At 40.5% G+C, this 18,881-nt stretch overlaps 1 protein-coding gene across 3 annotated transcripts in view; it reads right to left on the bottom strand.

The window, feature by feature from the left end:
- The window catches only part of PDE8B (phosphodiesterase 8B), a 71,197-nt gene that overhangs the window by 2,078 nt on the left and 50,238 nt on the right, over nucleotides 1-18,881 (bottom strand). For 2 of the 3 annotated variants that reach the window (XM_077171573.1, XM_077171571.1), the window contains exons 11-21: nucleotides 14,772-14,823; nucleotides 11,860-11,937; nucleotides 10,912-10,988; nucleotides 9,556-9,720; nucleotides 8,755-8,800; nucleotides 8,189-8,324; nucleotides 6,776-6,974; nucleotides 5,609-5,826; nucleotides 4,495-4,630; nucleotides 2,137-2,304; nucleotides 484-613 (exon numbers count right to left, since the gene is read on the bottom strand). In XM_077171573.1, the coding sequence (XP_077027688.1) occupies nucleotides 484-613; nucleotides 2,137-2,304; nucleotides 4,495-4,630; nucleotides 5,609-5,826; nucleotides 6,776-6,974; nucleotides 8,189-8,324; nucleotides 8,755-8,800; nucleotides 9,556-9,720; nucleotides 10,912-10,988; nucleotides 11,860-11,937; nucleotides 14,772-14,823 (1,405 nt within the window). Of the gene's footprint in view, nucleotides 1-483; nucleotides 614-2,136; nucleotides 2,305-2,331; nucleotides 4,209-4,494; nucleotides 4,631-5,608; nucleotides 5,827-6,775; nucleotides 6,975-8,188; nucleotides 8,325-8,754; nucleotides 8,801-9,555; nucleotides 9,721-10,911; nucleotides 10,989-11,859; nucleotides 11,938-14,771; nucleotides 14,824-18,881 lie in introns of those variants that run through there. The other variant, XM_077171572.1, reaches the window with a different exon arrangement.

Here is an 18,881-nt window from a genome sequence, read left to right as displayed (position 1 = left end):
AGAACAGCCCAGCCTGATCTGAAATTTGCATTCTCCTACTCTCTTTTGTTCTTCCAATTCCTTAAAGTAATACTAAGAGGGGAAAGATTTTTTTTTTGTGTGTGTGATTCTCTTTCAAGAAAATCCCTTTCCAAATGCATGGTGACTTCATTAAATTATGCTAACATGCAGCCATTGGTGGTCTTAAAATCTGCAACTCAGAAGAAATACAGTGCTAAAGGAAAAAGCCACATAGATAAAAAAAGCTTAGTTATAAGCCATTACTCCTTCTCTACATAGATTGCCTGGTAAGTGCACAGCTTCATTGTGTGCAGTGAAACAGACTTCAGTGTCATGATTGCACAATATCTTGTGTTGTACTGCTTATATATGGGTACAGCCTGTGAAAAAAGTGGATGCAAGGCCACCTTGATATTAGTAATTTTGGACTGTAGGAATCTCTGAATCTCTGTGTCAGAGGAAAGAAGAAAAATCAGTACTTACCATCCCATGCATCGAACATATCTGTTATAAAATAATCAATGAAGGAAATCTGGGACTTGGGGATGCTGCAGGTGTTTCTATCAAATACTGGCATTACAACAGGCAGGCCCTGTCTCTTCTCTTCATCAGTCTAAGAAGACAAAACTCGAGTTAGCAAGTAGAGCTTTGCTGACTTTTGTGCTGGAATAGCAGGGGTCAAGGAATTAGATTAATTGCAATAGGAGATTTGAGACAAGCCTTAGAACCTTAGTTTCATGTGTGTTATTTTGTCTGGAACAGGAACTGAAATCAACATCTCTTCCCTTTCACAAGTACTCTTTTTTACTGCAGTCCTGTGATTGCACTTAGCTCCAACAGGACAGAATGCTGTAATCTGGTGATTAGGGTACACCAGGTAAACATACGGAAAATGGCGCTGTAGAGTCCTTTAGCAGAGAACAGGTTTGATCTCTCATTTTTCCACATCTGCAGTGGGTGTTACAAACCATTTGTCTTTTAAGTAAGACGAGATTGTTGCTGGTGCTACTTCCTCTGCTTGTATCAGGTTATCAGGTGAATGAAAGTATAGGTATGCCCTTTAACTCTGTCCCCAACTGGAAGACGCCTGGTTTTCTTGCACCCGCTGTGGTGGAGGATCAGATCACCTCAGCAGTTTCTTAGAATGTAATTTGGAAAAACATCCCCTTTTAAGTAGCACAGGCAACATTTAAAACAGGAATTGGCAGCAGAGCAGTCTCCAAAATTAGCAGAGGTGAATAAACAGGAGAACAACTCTCTGAATCTCACATTGCTGCAAGCAGGCTAGTGCTTAATTTGGGCAATTTAAAACTAATTTATGATACCTTGACTGCTAGGGAGATATAACATAAGTGATCTTTGATCTTTCTTAGGACATGACAAAATTTAGTCACTATGATTAAAATGAAATTCAGACATGTTTCAGGTAGTAGCTACAATTTTCTTTCAGGAGTAACTGTCACACTGCGCGAATATGAAGGGTAGGCATGCCCACTTTTCTTCCTCTCCACTCATAGCTGTTATTTCCACACCATTACTGGGAAATAAAAGCTAAGATTTTATCAGTTGTTAATTAAAGAGGTAAAAGAGTGTTTCAGGAAGCTGGTTGCATTTCTGGCAGAAAAATTGAATGTGAAGAAAGAAAGCTGAGCTTCCAGTACTGTCTGGACACATGCCATGTGATAAGTATTTACACTGCCCACATGCCTGCACTACTTTTCTGCCTACTGTGATAGTAGTTCAGGTTCCACTTTAGAAGAGAAAGGGCAATCCCAATAGTTCAGCTGAGGCATTGATCTTCTGGGAAGGTATTGGGACAAGAAGCTAGAGTGCTGACCATCTTGAATTTTAGCCAGTTTACTTGAATAGGACTAATCAAATCATTTTGGTCAGATCATGAAAGTGTAAAACCTCCTTTCCACCCTTCTGGACAACAAGCTTCATGATAAGCAAACTAGCTAACTGCTTGGAGTGAATTCTTCTGCATGAAATTGAGGGGCCAGTTCTGACTGCAAACAAAAAACATACATCTGGACTCTGTGGTGACACTATAGGCAGATCCTATGTGGAACAGCAGATCAGCCAATGTGCACTTCTTTATATAATGTAATAGTTAAGTCATAAAAATATACATACCTGTGCAAAGTACTCCTCTGAAATCCTACCTGCCCATTCGATACATAGCTCTAGGGGGCGACATGGATTTGCTACATCTGCACATTTAATCATCATGCGCTTGATCAGTGTCTGGTTGTCTGGAAAATTCTTTATGTTGGTTGTGCATTCAGTGTTGCTGCCTTCATTCTGTAAAGGAGAGTTGGTTATAGGGGCCATGCCCTGCTAGCAGGACCAAGGGCATCATTATCAGCTCTACCAGACTTAGGCACTAAGCAGGCACCCAGTCTACTGCCTTACAGTTTCATGCAGAGCACCAAGAACATGGAGAAGAAGGTGATGTCTGAGAACTGCTGCCTTGCTAAGTAAGTAATGATAATCCAAATACATACTACAGTTGTGGTCATTCTCAAAATTAGTATCAAAGTTCGTGAAATAAAGTGCCACAGGCTCTTTATCAGGTAGGATGTTACCTTTGCATTCCAGCCTGGTCCTCTTGGGAATGCATCCCTTGATAGAGGACGCATCTCATGACAGGGGATGCATTCACCAACTGTAAGCTCACAAACAATCCTCACTTCTGAATGTTTAAATGTAGGGATGGTGATGGTAGGGGACTGCTTCCCTTAGGGGAGTTTCTGGAGTTAGATTTTTATTCCTAAATGAGAATACTGAGGCAGGCACAGGGGGCTGAATTAACTGTCACAACTATTTCTTTTACACAGAGAAAAGCAGGTCTCTGACATTCAGTTCCAGAATGTTTCCAAGTGGAACTGCTTTCTTTGTCTCAGATTTTGAACCTTCAACCTGGAATAATCTTTGATCTCAGTTCCTGGTGAGGGTGAAATCCTACCTAATCTATGAGATTAACAGTAGGAAATCACAGGAGCAGCAGATTGACTGCAGAAATTCTCTGCTTGCTAGACAGTAAAATACCAGACTTCTTACTGACTTCTCTGGAGACCAGGTGGTGGCGACAAGGTATTGTTCCCAGTCTGCTATGGCATCATATTCTGGGTCTTGGGCAGTTTAGAAAGGCACAGGTAAATTATGGACTAATGAAAGGCCTCCACCTCTGCTCACATTAATGCTATTCTCAAAATAATATATTTGTGGGATTTTGGCCTCCCATCACTGCTAAATTCAACTCTTGAGTCAAAAACTGAATGTAAGTACTTTTTGCCACCACAACTAAATATCTTTGTGGCTTACGGGGAACTATTTTGCTGTGACTTTTGCCAATTCAGGCATTAATCTTCTAACTTTATGTTTAGCAGTTAATCCTTTTTCAGCATGGGTAGCCCAGCAAAGATCTGTCAAGTTAACCCTGTATCTTAACTGCTGTTCAAGACCAAAACCAGAAAGAGCCACAGCTAACAGTAAAGAACAGAACAACCTAATACTGAGGGAAAAGAAGAAGTCTGTAGCACAAGTGGTTCTGTCCTTCACGTTTATTGTGAGATAAGTTCAGCAGCATTTGTGGTTTCCAGCTCATGTTGTGGGAGAGTGGAGCTTAGCAGTCCCTAGAAGCAGGTAATTTCAGATGCCAGAATGCTGTCTTTAAAGTTGTAAACGGTACCCACAACAGTCTACAGTACAAAGTCCTATTTTGGATATCTAACAGAAGATAGTTCTATTTGGTTTTAGCATTGCTGACCTTCAGTTTTGTCTGACTTTTTTTTTTCATGTTTCCAACAAAGCATTATATTCACTAAGGTGCATTAAGATAATCTTTCCTCAGCTAACAGATAGTTTCCTCAGATAGTCTTTCTCCAGATGCCCTGGAGAACCTGGTCAGGTCTTAGGTGCTCAGGCTTGAGAGGCAGCAAGGGAAGGTAAGGAGGGGATGGGAAACTCAGAGACAGCTTATTAAATAAACCCTGGTGGAGCATGAGAGTTGTAACCGTTATGCAAAAAGGCCTGGACATCTCTTGGTACAATTTGGAATGGAGAGGTCTCAGGATGTTATTCCTCAGGGCTTGAAGGCTCCAGATTACACAGAGACAAAACTGTTCAGGAGGTTCTTCAGTTACATCCCTAGGCTCAGACAAATCCCACTGTTTGGAGACAGGACCATAGGAACAGGTGCCAACCTGCACAGAATTTTCCATGTGAAACAACATCCACTCATATATTTCCTGAATACAAGATAGCTTTTAACATAAGGCTTATAAAATGAAGTGTTTAAATGAACTAAGAGCAGAAAAGAGAAAAAACATATTTTTTCACACTTTGCTATGTGAGGCCACAAATCCCTTTGTGTCATTTGGGCATTGCCATAATGCAAATTAATGCAAAGTGAATGAAAATGATACTTAAGGTTGTCTGGAAAGAACCTCACTGAAATGCCTGAAGGCATAAAGTCCTGCAAGCACTTACGTGTGGGCTGCTCTCCTCAGATGCCATAGGCTTGTTGATACTGTTCACAAATTTGTTCACATGCTCAAAGTGCTTTGTCATCTCTGTTGCCAAAACCATATCAATAATGACCTGTCGCAATGTCCGGTAGCGATTTCTAGGAAAGAAAAAGAGTTCTTGCTCATGAGCTTGCCAGACAGAGCTCTGCCCTTTCCTTATCCCTACCCACAGAGTGCTACAAAACACTGCTCAGGGACTCAGCCACAAGCTGGCACCTTCAGAGTTAGGAACAGTCTAAGGATGCAGGAATGTACAAGATCATGCCTCTCCAAGTTCCCCCCTGCTCTGTTATTTTTACCTAATGAAAATCCTGAGAAATCAGCAACAATTTACCTCTCAGTTTCATAATGCTGTAAGACTAAGATAACTTCTCCAGGAATGGCACCAATGTATCCATGTATGTTCCGCTGTATGTTAGTGTTAGCTTGGAACACAAATCTCAGGTTTTTCAATTATCTCTTTGGGGTCAGGCTCTTTCCCTTTCAGAGCTCTTTCTCTCTCACCTTGTCCCTACAAAAGCTGGAGTCATGCAGTGGGAACACCTGGGCTACTTGCATGCCCAGCCAACCACAGGGAGCTTCCAGCTCTCCCAGAGTTTCATGTCCTCTGCCACCACCATTTCAATTCCACATGAATGTAGTAATGCTACTACACAATACTTACACAATAATGCTACAAGGGATGCATAGAACCTTGTGCAGACACAACAAGCAGCATCTAGCTGCTGTTGTGTAAAACATATCCCAAAAAGGTAGTGCCCAGGCTCCTTCAATGAAAAGGCAGTGAGCAAAGATGCAGCCTTGAGGCTGTTAACTGGACCAAGTTAATGGAATGCATAAAAGATTATTAAACATCTCTCTAAGCTTCCAATAATTACCAGTTGGAAGACAGAGCTGGTGAGGGGGAGATGAAAACCTTTTTATAAATCATGTCTATATAGGATTCCAGAAGAGGTTAAATTTTATTATCTGTATTTAAACTATGCATTCTTGTTTAGAAGGTACACTCTCAATTTGCCCCAAACTGCCAAATAAGCAGTCCACACATGGACACTGCCCTTGTCCAGCAGACGCACCTATCAATATTCTTGAAAATGTTGTATTTGCTGTCTTTTATTGTAAGCTGAAATGCCAGTGCTGTGTGATGACTCTCTAATACAGCTGTGTCATTGTAAAGGACAGCTAATTCACTGCCTGCATTGCACAGGAAAGAGTTGGTCCGTCCAGGATGGTCAACATCATGAATGGTGGCAGCTATTAATGCAGCTACCTCATCTAGATGGTCCAGACTTCCCTATAGGAAGAGAGAAAAATTACAATGTGGCACAAAATTACAATAAATATTTTCTGATAACTTCCAGGTACCCACAATTACACAAATGTAAACTTAAGCATGCAAGCTACCTCCTTGCAGTCATTTTCCATTCACTGTGCCTACAAATTACCTCCCACAAAATTTCCACTCCTACCCTTATCCAAATATGCTTTCTTTAATGAAGCTTTTTACACTGCTGTCACCTGAGCAGTATCTTTGCATAGAACTCTTCAATGGATAGATGACCTAGTGGTTTCCTTCCACTTTGTATGCTTGCCTGAATGTATCTTTATTGACTCTGCTTCACACACCTTATGTTTTAGCACAGGATAGGATAGATTGTTTCACTTGGAAGTAACCTACATGATCATTGGCCAAACTGCCTGACCACTTAAGGACTGAACAAAAGTTAAAGCATGTTATTATGGCCATTGTCCAAATGCTGCTTAAGCACTGACAGGTGCGGGGCATTAGCCACCTCTCTGGGAAGCCTGTTCCAGTATTTAACCACTTAGTAAATAAATGTTTCCTAATGTCTACTCTGAACCTCCCCTGGCACAGCCTTGAATCTTTCTCACATGTCCTGTAGCTGAGTACCAGGAAGAATAACTCACACCTTCCTCTCCAAAGCTGTTGCAAAGCTCTTTGGAAGCTTTATTAAGAGCTGTTACCTACAGCCAGTTAACATGAGAAAGAAAAGAGCCAAGTTCCCTCCCCACCTCCATCATTGCTACTTAAAAATGTAAATTTGTATAAACAGACTTTAGAGAAACTGTGTGGGCCTGCTTGCATCACAGGAAGACTTCAAGGACAGAGAGAGTTTATGAAGCCAGGACCATTATTTAAACATCTGTCTTCTGGATGACACACATAAAATGCCAAACACGCTGAAATCCTAACCCAAAGAACTCCTAGGTGATGGCTCTACCTTAACTCTCTCCTTCCCGAGAAAGAAGGCAGTAGCATGCAGGACATCTGCCGCATGTGTGGAGTTGTGGTATGAGTTGGAGGAATGGTAGTTGGCTTCAATGACCTGCAGCCATGCCCGCAGTGTTGCTTCTGAACAGTTTAAAAACTCAGAGACCCCAAACCGGGCAAAAACTTTTAAGCCCAAATACACTAATGGCCTGAAAAACAAAAGAAGAAAAAAGCACTGCTGTAAAATAGGAACTTGTGGTGTTCTAAAAGTGAAGCATTGAACTAAGAAACCAAGACTTTTAAGAGGGGTAGGTAAAGTTTAAGTTTTTAAGTTGCATATCTATCACCTCTAAAAAGCTGGGCCAAGGTTACAAGTGATTGCATCTATCATCCTTTCAGACATTATTTTAATGTTTTGTAGAAATTGTACTATTCCATTAGAGTTTCAAGAATTCCTGTGGCTTCAGAAAAAACATCTTAAAACCTTTTTTTTTTGTGTGTGTTTATTTTGTGTATCTGTCAATCAAACAAAATAGCATTAATTTTTTTCCTGAGGAGAAAAAGCAGACTTTGAGCATGAATGACATGAGCACATGCCAAAGGCTAAAAAGTCCTAAGCCAAAAAAGAGGTCAGATTTCAATTGTAAAGTGCTCTGTGGGTGTGGGTGTGGGTGTTTGTACAATGCTGGGAATCCCATGTGCGAAACAGTAAACAGAGTACAACCTCTACTCTTTTTGATTCTTAAATCCAAATCCACTCTGGGTTGTCTTTTACTCTGTGTTGCCTGTGAGAGAGTCCTATGCATCAGTTACATTTTTCCCTCCTGCAAGATGTCCTACAGAGCCTGTGAGCTGAGAAAGGCATAACCAAACCCCAACATCTGCAGATTAAAACCAGGCAAATGCAATTTTCCAAAATGGCTATTTTATGCAAAGAGAGTAAGAACGGGTAGTCTGTTTGATTCTTTGCATCTTGGAATGAAAGCAACTTTTCTGTCTGGATGACGTGCTTATTTTTGCGGTCTGCATGACCTCAAAACTACTGACGTCTGTTTTCATTATAAGCTTTAAAATCCTAGTTGTTGATCCTATCACTGGTTTATTCTCCATCCCATTTTTTTTATCCTATAATCAAAAGCTGCAGTTGCCTTAGATCTTCCCAAATTGTGGGATGATTTAGGTGAGGAAGGGGAGAGGTTTGCTTTTTCCAGCAGGACCATTTGCACATGAGCAAGAAAAAGGGCCATCTGGAGGGCATCTGGCATGTGGCAACATCAGACTACATTGAACAGTCACTGGGACAGAGTGGATCTGTGTCAAGCAAGACAGCTCTCACAGATTTGCTGTGTCTTGCTGCATTTTTTCCAGAGCTACAGCTCCTCAACAAAATTTCTCTGGGCACCCAGGGAAAGGAGTCCAATACCTTTTATTTGTAACAGCCTCCAACTCAAAAATATTGAAGTCCCAACTTTCCTCGTTATCTAGGAGCTGTGCAATACAGGGTGGAACATCATTGATGGTGTTTGGCACTGGAAGGTGAGTATGGCTCAGGTTCGTATCTGTTGAAATGGAATTTGGGAATTAACACATTTCTAGGTTATTCCCTCTACACTACCACAGCCCCTCCTCAGAATTCCATTTAGAAAGCAACTCTTTTTCAAGAAAAACAACTTTTTCTCCTTACATGAAAAAGTCTGTAAATGCCTATAATAGAAAGGTTTATTACAGAGCATTTGAACATAAACCAGATCAGTGGACATTTCTTTGAGTGACAATTTGGTTTTTTGCTAACATTTTGAAATGCATTATTTTAATTGTTTGAGCCTGTTTCAACACCAAATTTGAGGCAGCCTGGCACTTCTGCTGCAGTCATTTAGACAGCCATTTCCACAGACATATATTCCACTGCAAATTAGCCTGAAGCTGTATGTTAGCAGTACTAACAAAAGAAGTCACACGTGCAAAGGGAAGTTTAAAATGGTGGCTTACTCTTAGAAAACACATACTCATTTCCAGACAGTCTTCTCAAGCCATCCTGAAAAAGAAAGCCAGTTTATCTTAGTTTTTTTGTATCACTAGTTTCAAAAACACTAAATGCATTTTAGGTACTATTCCTGGGTACTAAAAGCAGTGCTCTTATTGCAGCACTATCGCATAATCCTGGTTTTAGGGTCTTTCAAAACAAACATGAAAGGATCCCTGGAACACTGGTATGAGATCTCCAGAAAAGATATTAAATACACAGTGTATTGCCCACCTTGACCCTCTCATTGGCACCTCCATCATTCAAATCAGTCATTATAATTTATTTTTCATTTTCTTTATATTATTTTGGTGGGGATTAGTTCAGTGTCTATTAAAAATGAGTAAATCCATGACAAAATTTTGATAGTTTGTCTCTTCCTGCTGCTGCAGGACCAAAATTAGAGCTTGATTAAAGCAACCTCAATGATACACTGGACTAACTATAGAGCAATCCCTCTAATCCCATATAAGCTTCTAGAGTTTCTATAAAGTATCTCCTTCAGTATCTTCTGAGAGATTGGATATAGTTTCTGGTGGCAAGTCTATTCACTGGTATCTGAGGATGAATGTGCACAGTGGACTGAAATGTGGCCATAGCTTACTACATCTTGCAGTACTGCTAGTAAAGAGGCCAAAATGCTTAACTGAAATGGTGATGAATTACAAGTTCCCTTCCCATTGCTTGGGAAATTTTAGCACAGTGAAGCAGTGAATTGTGATGTAGGATACTGGTCCAGCAGTTTTGTCTTTACTAATTTTACTCACGTTCATCAGACCTCCAACAAGATCACTTGTGTGAGGATCTTCATCTTTGGTACCTAACTGAGGGGAATAAAGTTCTGTTGTCCGCAGGATTTCCAGAACTCTGTCCAACGCCTCTGCTACTGTGATCGGGCTGTTTTCCTGGGCAGCGTTAATTATGTTAATAACCTGAAGGCAGATTAAGGAGGCAGGCAAAGAAAAGTGAATGGCACCTTTTTCTTATTACAAAATTTTTATTCTTGTCTCGATTATGCTAATTCTCATCAAATGCAATGTAACTCCCCACAACCCTTGAAGTACAACTCTGAAAATGTAAATTTGTGCTCAGATTTCCTGGTATCCGTCTGCTATTTTTAACTGGCAAACTCCTGGGAAGTGGAAGTAGAACGGTGTGAAATAGTTACCAGTGAGTGGACCAAAAACCAGCAATGTCCTGGTACTTCAGCATATCCAGGTCTGCTCTGAAACAAATTATTCAATCCCTGAAGGAAAATCCAAACAAACAAACTCATGGATGTGACTCAGATATGCTGATATTATACCATGATATTCTTGTAGAAGTCAAAGGCAGAGAGCAGAAGGTACTGGACTGTAGGAGAAGAGGATGGCTCTTTGAAATCCACACTGTGCCTCAGCCACAATCCGGAAATGCAGCAGTGACTGCTCCTGGCTCTGCCAAGAATGAAGGGAAGAAAGTCCCAGTGCTGTCTTCTCCAGGAGCCAGAGGCTGCTGCACAGCCACTACAAGCCTCCCTGTGGGTATGATTGAGGATAAGGAAAAGGAAAGAAGCCAGTTGTTCTTACAGTCACAGTGGTGCTGGGAAGAGCGAGCTTGATGATAGCAAGAAAAGATAGGGAGAGAGGAAAAAATTATTTGAAAGTGGAAGGTACCTGACACCCTGGTGTGTTACAAGTGACTGTGCAGCTGATTTGTGACAGCCAATTGTGACACACAATTTGTGTGGCAGAGTGAAGAAAGGTTGCAGAAACTGGGGGAGACAGAAGATGGTGCAGATGCTCCCTCTTCTGCAGGGTATCTTATAAATATCAATAGTGAGAGCAAAGGTGAGACTGGAAGAACATCCTCCTACTCACACATGACCCAACAGAGCAGTGTCCCCTTCCTGCCAGAAGCCATGCATGTAGCAGGGCATTCTTCTCTCCTTAATATTCTTCCTTATGACTAGCATTTGGAATGCCATGATGAGATGTAGAAAGTGCTAATAAAAACAAATTACTTATATTACTCTGTTAAATACAAACTGCAGGAAGCCTCTGTCTTTCCAGAAACTGCATACTTCCCTATGAGTGCAACTCGAAACTCTGGAGTTTGTGGAAGAGTCAGTGCTCAGGACTCACCTTTGTGATAGGAGCTTCTATTGTCATAGAATGAATCCGTGCCATTGAGGAGTAGCGTCGGGTCTGTAAACTTGGAGCTGCCATTAAAGAGCCATAGAGTGTGAATCAGATGACAGCATTTAAAGAGTGCAGAAGGCTGGGGCACAGCACAATGAAATACAGCCTTGTGTTCCATTTCTCCTGTATCTTTCCCCCTGCAAGTTCTTCATTGTTTCATTTCTTGTACTGTTGTCTGCCTCCTTGGCAGCCACCCCTCATTTTTGCTGTCAGATTTTCCATCCATCCTTCACTTCGGAATGGAGTTGTACTTACACTTCATGCCCTTTGATGCAATGGATCTCTGTCAGACATGGCTTCTCCTTTAAGTCTGTGTGTGTCCCTCATCTTGGTGGTATGGTTGCTCTAAAGAAAACCCTTCCTGCTCCCCACAAGCAGTGCTTCTCTCGCTACACACAGGGGCAGAAAGAAATCCCTGCCACCATTGTTCCACCCCAGTAAGCAGTCACAAATGGGGTCAGAAGTATGGCTCTCAAGTAACCAGCAGCAATAGGCTCCTTCATGTTAAACATGAATAAACCGAAATACGTGTTTAGGAGCACAAGCTGCAGTTTTCTAAGAGAGGTGGCATTAATGCTTCACCACACACTCTTTTAATAAGCTGCTTCTGTCCCTTGCCACAGTCACTCCTCCTCCCTGTGAAGGCATCCAGGACTGTCATGCATTGTAAGCAATGCTGGTACTTATGCTGGGATACTGCTTTGCAAATCAGAAAGAAATTTTACAGGAGTTATAAAAAAATGGAGTAATCTCTGTTTAACCAGCTGTGAATCTGTCTGGTTATTCTTTTGTTCTGCAGTTTTATTGCCCAAGCCAAGTCTGTTCTTTATTTATTTATAAATATATATTCATGTATATTTACAGTATTGTACATACAGTTTGCTTTCTTACCATCACTACTTTGAGATGTTATTGACTTAACATCAACTGAGTCTTTCCTTCTGTTCTTGCACGTGTAAGAACCAGATTCTGTAAGTACAAAACAAAAGCTTTAAAAATGTATCAAGTAAAGCCTCTACAAAATATCCATCTAAAATTTTGGAAATTTAATTAAGTGATCTTAACAATATCACACAACTGGGGGAAATACTGCAATTTCTGCACATCAGAACAAGGAACTTGGTGTCTATCAACTTAAAGCAACTTGTCTCAAGTCACCTGGCAGGGTCTTTTGCAAGGAAGTCAAGATGCCTTATGGAACAGAAGTCTTGCTTCACCTAACTTTAGCTCCCTAAAAGCAGCAGTCTTGCAGGCTGCCACCATGTAAGGTTTTCAGAGATCCTGCTTCAGGAGAGATGTCTCAGGCAGGTGGGCTGAATCCCTTGTGTGAGTTCTTTTTGCTCTGCTCTGACCACTGAACAAGCCTGAGTTTAACTGCCTAAAACTTTAGCCAATTGAGAACAGTCTCCTCTTACTCTACACTTAAAGCCAAAGCATAGTTCAGGCTCCGACAGCTTTTCCTTTTATTTGCAATAAATATTTGCACCCTGTGTTTAAGGAAAATCTAATGTGCTGAAAATTCTTAAACAATCCATTTAGTTCTTCTGAATATTAGTTATGCAATAAACTTATTCTTGAAACGGCTGTTTGCTAGAGCCAGAGAAATTATCACATCCAGTCAAATTCAAAAGCTGGATGAAATGACGGGAAGGAGTTTAAAAAACAATAAATCTGGTAAAATTTCATTTTTCTGCAATACATTAAAGTCTGCACTCTCCCTTATGTTTTAAAACAGAAACTATGCTGTTTCCAAGAGTGGAAAGTGGTGATAGTACCTGTTCTCAAGGTATCTGAAATGCCACTCAAGGATCAGAGACCCTAGCAGGCTTTCAAAAGCTAATAACAGCATTTGAAGAGTCAAAAGTATGATTTTGATATTCTTAACATAAAGATGAATTTTCATTATAATGTCACAAGACAGGATGTATGCAGCCTCACTTTAGCAAAATAAAATGTTAACATACAATTCTCCAGAATTAAAAATTCATCCATCCTAAAAATTACTGAAATAGTTTCTGTCTTAATTCTTTTTTTCTACCACAGACAGTTTGGGTCTTCTTTGTTGTAGTCTGAACTGGAGAAATGGAAAGCATTTTCCTCTGCTGACACCTAAGAGCAGGGCATAGCTAATGCATGTTAAATAATTTTATTTATTCTTTCACTAACGTTTGGATGACTTTATCATAAGGCACTTCAGTGGGAGCAAGCATTTACACATAAACATAGCTGTGAGTGGCTATAGCTGACAAAACAACTCTCCTTGTGTTAAATACCAACTAGCAAGTCAAATACTTTCCTAGTGCCACCCAAAGAGTCACAGGTGCGTAAAAGCTACTCTCTACCGTACTGTGGTTTCATCTGTAAATATTTAAATGCCTACGTAAAATTTTTTTCTTTACCTGGTGAGCAGAAAATCTTATCATCCAGGTTGTTACAAATTTCACACCACTGCAAACAGCATGATACACACGGATTACTCTTCTATGCTCGTCACATATCAGTATATGCCCATGGCTCTGAAATGTTATTCTTGGAGCACAGCCATGGACTGCAGGGAAGGATAAACTACATCACATGCTCTGAGACTGCCTACTTTCACTGCAATGTTGTCATCAATGTGGTGTCATAGCATGGGGCTTCCCAGTCTTGCTGAAATCTGTCACAATAATGAGCAAACTGAAAACATTAGCAAGCTAATATAAATATGTTAGTAACAAGTGTCCTGCTTAATTTATGGGCTTCCTCACCTTCCTGTTTGCAGGACAGAAACAGCGAGAAGAAAATCTGCTTTTGTTACAGGGATACAGGAGCAAATGGTCTAATATACTGTGGATCAGTTCTGGCAGCAGCAATGGGAATGAGGACAGCCAATTTCATATTGTCTTTTCTTCCCCCTGCCCATTGCTATTTGGCATCACAAAGCTCTCAGACGTTTGTATATATTCTTAGGCTCCTTGAAAGAGCATGGGATGTCAAGCAGTCATGTCCCATGCTCTTAATATGTTATATCCTCCTCCCATGTGAAAACCAGAAGCTGCCTGAAATGGAACAGCAACATTGTCTCACCTTTCATAGCAGGAAAGGCTTCAGGTGCCAGAAGGTAACAAGGCATGAGAACCTTTTCACTCATAATTATAAGACATCAGTCTGGCTGAGACCACTAGAGTCACAAGCTTAAAACTGGCCTTACGTACTTCCTTCTTCAGGGAAAAGGGGTATTCCAAACCCTACATAGCATTGGAGGAAGGAATTATTCCCTCATGCTCCACACTTCTAGTCAAAACCTCTCTGCAAAACTCAGGGAGGGCTGGAGTGCGCTGTCTGTGAGTAAGTAAACCTACCTAAGACACAAGACAAGGGTTGCAGACATCCTGTAGCAACTCTGTGCTGACTGGAACTGAGTTGCTCAGGCCTGGACACCTCAGAGACAACTGTCTTAGCCTGTGCTGGGGCCAAACCAATGGCCTGCTCACAGGTCCTAAACTTGGACACACTGTGGCAGGTGTGCTGGCACAAATCAGCACATTCCACATTTCAAACACAAAGAGGTGCCAAGGTACACCAGCCACAGGAACAAACACAGAACTTCAAATGCGCAGCAAGAGGTCTGCACAGGAGACTCAATTATTGATGATTACAAGTCCAATTCATGGTGTAGTATCAGAGGCAGCTGGCATCTGTCCTTGGCCATCAGCTCTGACCACTGACCGGACAGGGGGAAGACACAACAATTAATTCCAGCAGAGAACCCTGACACAGCTCCCAGCACAGAGGAATGTAGAGGTAAAGGGTAATACTCTAACCTGACTGGGAATTGTCTCCAGTGCACTTATCCTCATGGTGACTCTTGGAGAGCTGGAGATAAGAGTAAAATATATATGTAAGAAAAAAGAATACAAAAAACTTTAAACAGGCTGCATTCAACACTGTCCATATTCAGCATTTTCCATTCAGCTATCTAAAAAAAATTGTTTGGCAAAAACTCTTCTTCAGGTGTAATTAGATGTAGAGAAATAATATGAAAGCAAACAGATAGGTCCTGCAGAAAATCACAGATACAAGTGCTTTTATGTACTGAATTCCTGTTTCATGCCTGTGTTTACAAGGGAACTGATACTCATTTAGGTAGTGTTTTAAGTGCAAATTGCATATGAACCTGAAAGAATAAAATAAAACCTACAACATTATTTTTTGTCCTTTAAACATATTTTTCTTAGAATTATTGAAGCTAATTTTGAATGCCTCCTTTCATGGATAACTGATAAACTGGACTTCAAAAAACTCAGTTTTAAAACCTGTTCTCCAGGAAATAAGGGGTAGAGGTAGTTGTTGTTCATCAGACCTTTATTTTCAAGTAGTTTTTAATCATTCTCATGAATGAATAATTAAGCATGAAATCTTAATTCTTTGTTCTTCTGAAACATTTTAGGTATCTCCAACAGTAGGTATTTCAAGCTTTCCTAGAATTTAGATAGGATATTTCCATATATTAAAATTTACAGCTATTGCCTGGTCTGCAGTAACACAGATTAAATGTTCCTCTGCTTTTTCATTCTTCTCAAAAACAAAAGTACTGTCCAGTTCATGACAGTTTAATACCTGCTAATCACCTCACTCCTTTCCTTTGTTATGTGATTACAAGAAAGTGTTTTGCTGTTGATAGGAAAGCAGACCAGAAATGGCAGTTCCTCAAGTTATTTCTTGAAAATTGGTGTGTGATGTATGTAAGTATAGCTAACGGAGTCACAGAGAAAGACTAGAAATAATGCTTACTAGGAATAATGCTTACTTTTTTACTGCAGTCACTAGAGAAGATACACATACCCTCTTACTTCAGATGAATAATTGTCAGTGCTTGATACTGTAATTACAAATTATTCAGTACACATAATATTTAGGAGTCCATTACTGTCATATGGTTGCTCTGACCAAATCCACCATCTGCCTGTAGTAAAGCACTAGATTACATGGAAGCATGAAATCCATGGTTGCAACCTGTCAGTTAAAAGGAGAGTATGACAAGGTTGTACTTGTGTGCTTTTACTGGTCTCTATCAGTTTGTGACTGTGCATGCTGCAAGGTCCTCATGGGGATTATTCAGGAAAGAAAGGAAAAGAATGACACAAATTCTCTTTTCTGTCATTCTGTCATTCTTGCACACCTTTGGTTTCTTCCTTTCTGCTGTGGGGGGGAGAGACAGAGGGTGAAAGGAGAAGAGAAGAAAATGGAAATTTCCTTCTTTCAAAATTCAGGCATGGCTTTTTGTAACAAATTAAAAAAAAAAAAAAAGAAAGAGAAACCCTTTGCTCATGCTCCATATAATTCTTGTTCAGGGGAGTGTAAGAACTGACTCTTCATCCGAAAAAATTTCAAAAGTTTGAACACCTTTCTTGTAACCATGTAGAAACTCTCAGAGAAATAAACTCATCCAAACAGAGTAAGGTTAAGGAAATCTCATCAAATATGGTGACAGTGACAAAAGGCATCTGAACTGCTTGTTCTGGCCTCATCCTGGAGCTTCTTTCAAAGGCAATGGATATATCTCTTTCTACTGCACAACTGGCAGAAACATAGGCACAGTCCTCCAAGTGCTTAACTAAAAAAATAAACCACGTTTCTGTCCTGAATACTTCTCTTCCCCTTCTGCAGGCATGTCCTGAAAGAGCCATGTAAGGTAAGTTATGAGGGCAGTTACACAGTTAATCTTGGGTCAATATGTTCTTGAAAGAAACAACACCTCTCTTGTAAATTTATGAATGTGAAAACACTGGACTCTATCCTGCCAGGTCTCAAATTGACAATGGCAGCATTAATAATTACCTAGGCTCAGCACACGGGAATAGTCACATGAAAGTCAATCCTCATTCATAAATCTTCACTGTAAGAATGCTTAATGCTCTTTTAGGTATTTTTTTTCCATGCATAAATTTAACATGCTGAGTTTTTCTATGTGATAAATCTGGCATGGAAATTGAGAAGGTTCCAGTGGTCTCTGATATCCCTTACAGAGGATGTTGGTACTGGCAAAAAAACACATATACTTTTTTTAAGGTGGAAATGTGTAATGGTGTAATGATGTAAGGATGTTTTGAAATCAACATATACTGTCTGAATGCTGAGATCAAGATGTTTAAAATTATATTGATTTAGTGAAACATTAGACATTTGACATCAAAATTTGAACTATGACAACTTTTACTGCTCTGTAACTTAAGTATATATTTAATTATTTCCTTTTATTCTTCAATAAAGATTTATCTGTAGCTTGAAAAGGAGCCCAATTTTTTTACTCTAAGGAAAAGTTCTACTGCTGCAAATATTAAAGCATGGATATTAGGAAAACTGCATTGTCCAGGATCTCCTACAGGCATGAGATATTTCTGTGACAGAAGTGAAACAACAATTGCATAGTTCTATCAAACACACCTTATTTTTTTCCCAAGGGACCTAAAATCTCCACAGACCATACTTTCTTTAGGCTGCAGTCTTTAACATTTGTGGCAGACCTCTGTATATGTGGAGAACCTTTTGAAGGCCATATTCCCTGGGATCACCAAATGTGTAAATCTTCCCAGGTCTATAGTGCTTAATTTATTAGTAGCTTCTCATGAACCAGTATTAAAGAGACAGGAATGGATGATACTTTCCAGCAGTACAGGAGAATAGGAATGTTGCTGTGGACACAAGTCCTTGTTTCCTAATTTCCCTTTTTCTCACTAATAAGGAGAGGCTTATGGGGCACATGAAGTTCAAGGGCAGCATGGGCTGCAGCAATCATGAAGGAGTATAAGATCCTCCTCGGGGCATTGATGAGGGCACACAGTAAACTCACTACAATGGACCTCAGGAGAACAGACTTGGGCCTCTTCAGGAACCTGCTTGGTAGAGTGCCATGGAATAAGGCCCTAGAGGGAAGATGGGCCCAAGAAACCTGGTTAATATTCAAGGATCACCTCTTCCAAGTTCAGGAATGATGCTTCACAACAAAGAGAAGTCAGAAAAATGCCAGAAGGCCTGTGTGGATGAACAAAGAACTTGCTGACAGACTCAAACAAAAGAAGGATGCCTACAGAGCATGGAAACAAGGACTGGTAGCCTGGGAATAATACAGAGAAATTTTGATGAGCCAGGGATCATGTTAGGAAAGCTAAAGCCTGATAGAATTAAATCTGGCCAGGGACATAAAGGACAGCAAGAAAAGTTTCTATAGGTACCTTGGTGAATTAAAGAAAGATTAGGGAAAATGTGGTCCCTCTCTGGAAGGAAACAGGAGATGTGGTTACCTGGGACACATAGAAGGCTGAGGTACTCTCTGACTCTTTTGCCTTGGTCTTCACTGGCAAGTGTTCCAGCTACATGTATTTCCCTAGTCACAGGAGGTAAATGCAGGGACTGGGAAAATGAAAACCACCCAGTGTAGGAGAGATCAGGTTTGGGAACATCCAAGGAACTTGAAGGTGCACGAGATCACAGGACCTGATCAGGATTTGTGAGTCCTGAAGGACTTGGTGGAGGAAGTGGCTAAGGGGCTGTCTATCAGATTTGGGAAGTCATAGCAGTCCAGTGAAGTTTCCAGGAAATGGGGAAATTTACTTAACTGTCATTTCTAAAGATTAGAAAAGAAAAAGGAAAACTAAGGGAATGACAGGCCAGTCTCACCTCTGTGAGACTGCAATCCATGGAGCGGATTCCACTGGAAATTATGCTAAGGCATATGGAAAATAAGAAGATAATTGCTGACAACAAGCACAGCTTCACTGAGGGCAAATCATGCCTGACATATTTGGTGGCCTCCTACCCTGGGTGGATAAGGGAATGTCATCTAAGTGAACCTGTGCAAAGCATTTGATGCTTCCTTGCATGCCCTTGACTCTAGAGTGGAGAGCCCTGGATTTGACAGGTGGACCACCCAG

This window comes from Agelaius phoeniceus, chromosome Z (assembly GCF_051311805.1).
Source record: "Agelaius phoeniceus isolate bAgePho1 chromosome Z, bAgePho1.hap1, whole genome shotgun sequence".
NCBI classification, from domain to species: Eukaryota; Metazoa; Chordata; class Aves; order Passeriformes; family Icteridae; genus Agelaius; species Agelaius phoeniceus.
This window is presented reverse-complemented; position numbering and strand designations above follow the sequence as displayed.